The 7500-nt window shown below is 39.6% G+C and overlaps 1 protein-coding gene across 1 annotated transcript in view; it reads left to right on the forward strand.

Annotated features, from left to right (window-relative positions):
* LOC138019551 (uncharacterized) overlaps positions 1–7500 on the forward strand; it is a 26031-nt gene that overhangs the window by 7419 nt on the left and 11112 nt on the right. The window contains exons 3-5 of the mRNA XM_068866393.1: positions 803–960; positions 1153–1315; positions 6597–6685. Of these exons, the coding sequence (XP_068722494.1) occupies positions 803–960; positions 1153–1315; positions 6597–6685 (410 nt within the window). The remainder of the gene's footprint in view (positions 1–802; positions 961–1152; positions 1316–6596; positions 6686–7500) is intronic.

A 7500-nucleotide genomic window follows, 5' to 3' on the forward strand; every position in this document is an offset into this window, starting at 1 on the left:
AATGAATGTATATTATTTTGAAGTGTTGCTCGGGTAATAGACAAGTGAGAAGTGATGCTTGCACTTTGCTGCACAATTTAAGCAATTGCTGAAAAATTCAGGTGTTCGAAACACATCACCTCAGCAATACAGGTGCAAATTTAATGCTCTAGTACTATCAACTGAGCTATGAAGCCACACAGTTGGGAACAGATCAATTCAGGGTTCTTGTTAAGAGCTGGTAACCGGTTATTTTTACTGGCTGTTCAAGTAAATGTTACCGACTGTTTCACTGAAATATTTACGGAAATTATCCAACGAATGTTCGTCTGTTCAAAGGTGAAATTACATTGCGTTTATGGGAAAATATTGCTTTCCCCCTCCAACTAATCCTGTGAAGATATCTGGCACATGTTATCGCTTCGAAAAAATACCATTTGTTAAAGCAATCCAGCTTGATTTTGCCAACTCATCCCTCGAAACGATGTCCACCATGTTTCCTTCCCATTCCTCCCGCAGCCAGGGGAAACCCCCCATAACCATTATTAAACGTTTACAACATGGCATCCACACGTGGAAAACGACAGAAAGGTCTTTCGGAGTTTAGTTTTCAACCAACCAGGTGTGGGTGAATGGATGGAGAGGTTGTTGATTCATTGACTCCTATGTAAAATGCACCCTCTATTGATAAGTAAGATCATCTGCTTTTAGAGTAAAATCTAAGTCTCACTCCTTGGAGTCATTGGGTTAAATTAAAGTTCATGGTATTTCATCAACTTTTGCAGTTATTTACTTTTTGTGACATTCCACACTTTTTTTGCAGGCACCCCTAAACCCCCTCTCGATTTCAGAGTTGGCGTTGAGAATGGAAAAGTTACCGTTCGTTGGAACGAACGGGAAGCCTGGAAGTATTCTGCCTCTGTTGCTAGATTGTACACAGTGATGTATTCTGAATCGGACAAGTTTGTAGGTTCTAACAAGGTGTGTTGTCTCTTTGAGATTGATCTTTAGTGACACATCCTGATAGGCATTTATTGTAGACTAAACCTTGATCAATAAAAATCTTCTTTTGTTTTCCCGCCTTTTTGTAAATGGTTTTATAGCGTTAGGGTTATAAATATGTAAATCAAGTTGGGTTTTGCATTGCTTGTTTAATTTTTAATATTTTTTCAGACGAAAGAGGTACGGAACCAAACTTTGATAACTCTGTCCGGACTGGAAGTGTTTACAAGGTTTTGCTTCTACTTGATGATTCAATTGGTGGATGGCAAGAAAAATACAAGAACTGCTCATAGTGATCCGTTGGGACCAAAGTGTCTCAAGTCCCCAGCTGGAGGTAGGTATTTTCCTTCTTTTTTTTTTTTTTTTACAGTTTTAAGGAATTCGCAGGCTATTGTTACAAGCAAAGTCTTATTTACTGAGCAAGGCCTTTCAGTGACATGTCATTATTTTAGCTCCGTGCTTTTTTTATATTGGGCTTACATTGTAAATGCGTGGGGCTTTTATGTCTGAGATCACATAAACACTGAAAATACAGGAAAAAATTTATTGATTCAACTACCGGGGTTTGTTACCTTTTACAAAAGGACAATGAAGATCACTCGCGAGCATAATTATAGTCAGAACTTTTACTTACAGATTTTCAACATTGCACACTACACAGTTCCTGTTGTGAATGACACAATTTGTGTAGCGTGACACGACTTGCATCGTGCATGAGGGTGGTAACTTACTTTTCAGTGGTACTGTAGCTCTTTCACCCCTAGCTAGCCTGTGTAGCTGGCGGTATTGTTGCCGTGAGAGGCAAATTAACCAGCAGCAAAGCCACGCGGAAAATGGGGAGAGATGCCGTAAAGTGTATTTCGCTGCCCCTCCGCATGGATTATGCCTCTTGCACCAACAATACCGCAAGCTACAGGCTATTTCATCCCCTGAAATGGCCTCCACTGACAAGTGAAACTGTCTGGTATTAGCCAGGGTAAAATACATTAACTTATTTATAACTGTCACCCTTTGGAGGGAAGAGTTAAAGGGGGCACTGGCCTCCATTGACAAGTGAAGTTGACTGGTGTTAGATAGAGGAAAAAATAACATAACATGTCAGCATAAGTGCTACATGGCAAACATTTGCAAAAATGTAATCCTTCCTTGTACTTGTACATGTACATTGCCATGACTTTAACATCATCAGTTGCCACGGCCTGCTCCCGTCTGACCTTGCAGTTCAGTCGGTAGAGCAGCGGTGATCTAACTCGAAGGTTGTGGATTCAATTCCCACCCTGGTCAGAGTTTTTCTCTGTCCATATGTGGGCCCATTTCCATTAGTAGGGCTAACGCTCATATGGTTCATATGGGGTAGAAACCTAGCACTTCACATTACGATCTAACCAGTTAAGCCTGTTCAAAAATAAGTGCTAGGCGGCCAACCAACTTTTGCAAAAACGTAATCCTTCCTTGTACTTGTACATGTACATTGCTGTCACTTTAACATCATCAGTTCCCACCGACTGCTCCTGTCTGACCTTGAAGCCCAGTCGGTAGAGCAGCAGTGATCTAACTCGAAGTTCGTGGGTTCAATTCCCTGGTCAGAGTTTTTCTCTGTCCTTATGTGGGCCCATGCTCACATGGTTCATATGGGGTAGAAACCTAGCATTTCACATGACACTCTAATGAGTTAAATATGTCAGCATTGTTACGCAGAATTTCGTTTTTTCTGTGCTGTGCAAGCCACAAAGACTTGGCAGAACTAGTAGTAATTTGAGCCCAGGACCATGAAGTGAGAGGAATGGGTCTATTCTTGATTTTACGTGACAAACTTCTTTGCATTCATATTTTCAACGAATTTTTGCATTGCAAAGCAGTTTGTACAGTGTAACATAAATCTGAGAATAGACCCATGCCTCTCACATCACAGTCGCATGGGTCCAAAATACTGCTAGTTTTGATAACTTTGTGCATCTTGCCCGGCAGATAAAAAGCGGAATTTTGAGGTCAGGCCAGTTACATCAGACTAAAAATATTTGGCTTTTGGTGCACTTTAACTTGTCAGTAATCATCCATGCTCTGATTGCCTTTATGCGGAGTTCCCTCCCTTCAATTGCTTCATAAAATGACCAGGGTTTGATTTTGACTAATAGACAGCAGCCATTTTAGCAAGGGAATTTTCCCACCCTGCTGAAAATGAAAGAAAACACTGCATCAGTCTGTTTGGGGAGAAATCCAAAGGTCTTGTTTCCGTGGTCAGTATAAAATGCAGACTATATGCAGACTGCAGATTGCAGATTGCAGATTGCAGATTGGGTTTAAATTGCAGACTGATTTTTATACAATGCGACAAATTAGGCCTCAGTCTGCATTTTAAACCCTGTCTGCAGTCTGCATTTTGTACCTAGTCTGCATTTTAAACCCAATTTGCAATCTGCAGTCTGTAGTCTGCATATACTTCCACAGAAATTTGTCGATCATTTATGGTATTCTGCATGGTGGAATGCCACTGAAACACTAAAAATACACTTACTGAAAGCGTCAGACATTTTTTTTATGGTGTGCAAGACTAAGGTTTTTGTTTCTTGCACTCTTTCAACCTGCCATTTTGAGTCAATCATTAATTTTTATTTTCAACTGTTTACTGTTTACTGTTTCCGTTTTAAACTCAAGCATGCGCAAGAAGAGCGGAACCCCATGTTTTCTTAGCCAACCTTCAAGGAACCGGCCCCAGATTGAAAGAAAATTTTTTCAGTTCAGTCTTTATTTATTTTAGCAAAATTAACGGCAAATTGACAACCGCTAAAGCTTTTATTTTGAAAGAGTGATGGTGAAAGGTCGTTGCAAAATGGTGACTTCTCCAGATATTTTAATGGCAACTTAGGGAATAAAATCCAGTTGCAATTTTGAGCCCTACAGCTCACAACTATTAAAACCCCCAGTAATACAAATGTTGTAATGTCAAAGGAACTTTAAGTAAAGGGAAAAGATTTCTTTTCTGCTGGCTGCCCTTCACTTGAAAATATTTCTGCTTATTCTTTGTAGTAGAGCTTAGGCACGCAAAGAGTGAGCCCCATGGGTAAGATTTTTTGGGAAATCTATCCGTGCGAGAATTTTGGTTATGACGTCATGTACGTCTGTATGTCCGTCGGTCTGCCCGTACAGACTGTTGGGGCTCAGGTGGGGAGGCAGAAGAGCTTCTGGGGACAGGAGAATTCAGGCAGTTTTCCTTGGTGGGAGCACTTTTATCCTCTTGCATGCAGGCTAGTTGCTGCTTGAAGACTGCATTTATATTATCTGAGATAATGTCCAGGATTGATTATGATCAGTGTAAAGATGATTTAACAGCTAACTGTGTAGAACACTGAGGGTTGGGTGTCTGAAACATCCAGGGGCCTCAACTGTCAGCAGGCAGCTCTTGGATAGCCTGCGAGCAGTCTCTTTGTGGAGCACTTTTATCCTGCTGCATGAAGACTGCTGTTGTATATCTAAGATGTATGTCCAGGAATGACCCTAAGTATGATCAGTGTAAAGATGATTTAACAGCTACAGTTTTGGTCACAAAATAATGTTGTAACACAGACCGCAATTTGCCCCCTGTCCCCCTTCACTGTTGATGTTTATGGGTTGGAGTGCAAAAACCAGGAGGAGGGGTGCATTATTAACATCTTTGATGTGCTTCACTTGCTGTTCAATCAAAGTGTTACAGTAACAACTATTTATTACCGAGATTGTAGATGTTTGCGTGTAGAACACTGGGTTTGAGTGTCTGAAACATCCAGGAGCTTCCACTGTCAGCAGCCAGCTCCTGGATAGCCTACGAGCGGTCTCTTTGTGGAGCATGTTTACCGTATTGCAGGCAGGCTAGTTTCTGCATGAATCTACTGCTCTTACATATCTGAGATACATGTCCGAGAATGACCCTAATTATGATCAGTGTAAAGATGATTTAACAGCTAGCTGTTTAGAACACTGGGGGTTGGGTGTCTGAAATAACCAAGAGCCTCCATTACCAGTATTCGCAGCCAGCTCATGGATAGCCTATGAGCGGTCTCTTTGTTGAGCACATTCACCGTATTGCACGCAGGCTAGTCGCTGCATGAAGACTGCTCTTATATATCTGAGATGTGTCCAGGAATGACCCTAAATAGATGCATGCTGATTTCAATAAACGTCATGAAGTGTTCCCTAGGAATACAGACAATTATAATGACACAAAGTGTCTCCCGAATGCTGCTCCTCGAGTAACGATAAACAGCTGCATTTACGCTAAGCTAAAAATAACGCTATCCTTTACTCTTACCTTAACTTCGTTTGAAATAGGTAGCAAAGGCTTAGACGTAAAGGAGCACTTTGTGTTGGATGTCCATACTGGGTGTACCTCTAATTAGGTGGAATCCTTGACATTTAACAATTAGATTATGAGCTCAAGATTTCTATGAGGTGATAGTTGATAAGGCCAAAGGCCAAATCAGCTATCACCTCATAGAAGTCAAGAGCAAATAATCTAATTGTCTTAGTGGAATTCTTACTAAAATTTACTTCAAATAACGGTTTCCAGTTATTTCTTGAAATGTTATTAAACTTTGCGCCTGAGAAAGATCGCTCGGATTGAATTGCCATTTCAAATCTAAGTTGTGCGCGCGAGCGCATCAGCTTTTTCAATAATTTCAACTTTTTTGAAAGTCAAGAAATGTCCTTCGTTTAGACTTTTCAGAAATTTTATTACCCATTTGCATCCAAATTTTCCTCCAAAACTTTGGAAAAACGAGAAAAACGTTGTTATTTCCAAGACGACCTCCAGCCACTGAACACTAATGGCTGATAGATTACAGATTACAGCATTTGCATTAGTATACTAGTAGAATTCTAATAAAAGTGATTATTATCTTTGGTAAATTCTGGAAGGCAGCCATGAGTGCCTGTGTGGAAGGGGAAGGAAACCATCACACTGACAATGAGAAAATTAATATAAAAGTGGGGTCTGCCTATCAACTGAGCCCAATAATAATCGATGCTCATGAAATGGTCCAATACACAACCCGAAAACACAGGAAATGCAATAAATATTTTGAAGTGTCTAAGACCTCGAAAAGAACTTTTCAAGGATTCTCTGCACTTGTCTAAAACTAATTCTTTTGATTGCTTAACTGTCCCCTTCAAAATGAATATTTTAGAGTCTCCCAAAAAGTTGGAACACTAGTTGTAATTCTATCTATGACTGTGCAAGGGAGAGGAATCGGTTAAATACCAGATTGATGTCACAAGCTGTTTTGCATTGCGATACAGTAATTCTTTGAAGACAGAAATTCAAAGTAATTTGTGATGTCTTCCAGTATCTAACCCATTCCTTTTTGTAGCTCTGTAATGGATCAAACTATGATCAAATTTTCAAAGCAAAAAGTGAATTTTTCAATAATAAAAGGTTGTAAAAGCGACAAAATATATTTGGGACACATTTTGGAGAATAAGTCGAGAGGAAAGGTTTGTTGAGGTGACAGGCATTTTAAAGCCTTGCAACAAGCTACAGTACGTGCAAGAAAAGTGGTCTATGGGCAAATGTGATAAAATTGCACGCAGACCACAATGCATGGATAAAATTAATCCTCCTTGTTGTAAACTATTTGTTTCAGATCCCACCAGTCAACCCTGGATTGTGGCTCATGAGAACTTCATTTATCCGGGTAACGCATCTTTCAGAAATGTTTCAGTGCAGTGGAAGGTATGTTCTGAGAATGAAGGTCTTTTAAAAGTTTGGCATTGCTCAAGGTGCCAATGATCTTAGTGTGGTATACAATAACTATGCCAAGACAACATAAATACATGTACATTTGGTGATGAATTCATCAATGAAGACCACTGTCTGTCAGGCATTCTTCCACTAACATTCTAGCATGCCCAATCAATATTTTAAATTCATACAGATGTGATGACCAAACACCAAAATTACTTGACTAAACTGTCTTGGTGGCTGTCATTTTTGTAATTCATTTAATTGACATGTTACTTTTGTCAGTATGGAAAAGTTTCTTCAAGCCATTCATACCTCAAACACCCATTGTCGCCCCCAGTTGACGTTCGGTGTTCGTCATAGTAAAGTCTATTAATTTTCACTCTCAGGGGTCAATGGGTTTAATGGGGACAGTTTTTGACTGAGTTTAAGGGCGGTGCCTAGTAATTCAAAGGTATTTTTGTGCAGTTTGCTGAATATGCTGGAAAAGCAGATCTTAACAAAATTAATGTTATTGAAATCCAAAAAGAAATTTGGGGGTAACCACACATTTTTCAAAGATAATTAATTAACAATATTTGTAAAAAGCTTTAAATAATTAAAGTACAATGCAATGTATGGCATTCTTTTCGAAATTGAAGCTTCATTATCATGGTTACCCCCAATTTTCTTTTTGGATACCAAGAGCACTTGCTAAGTTCTTCTTTTTCTGCATAGTTTGAACCGCACCAAAGTATCCCTGTGTTAGTAAGCACAACCCATAGGAAATCTCTTGAGGCATGCAGAATGTATGCGTAATAACAGTA

Source organism: Montipora capricornis, chromosome 10 (assembly GCF_036669925.1).
Source record: "Montipora capricornis isolate CH-2021 chromosome 10, ASM3666992v2, whole genome shotgun sequence".
Taxonomy (NCBI): domain Eukaryota; kingdom Metazoa; phylum Cnidaria; class Anthozoa; order Scleractinia; family Acroporidae; genus Montipora; species Montipora capricornis.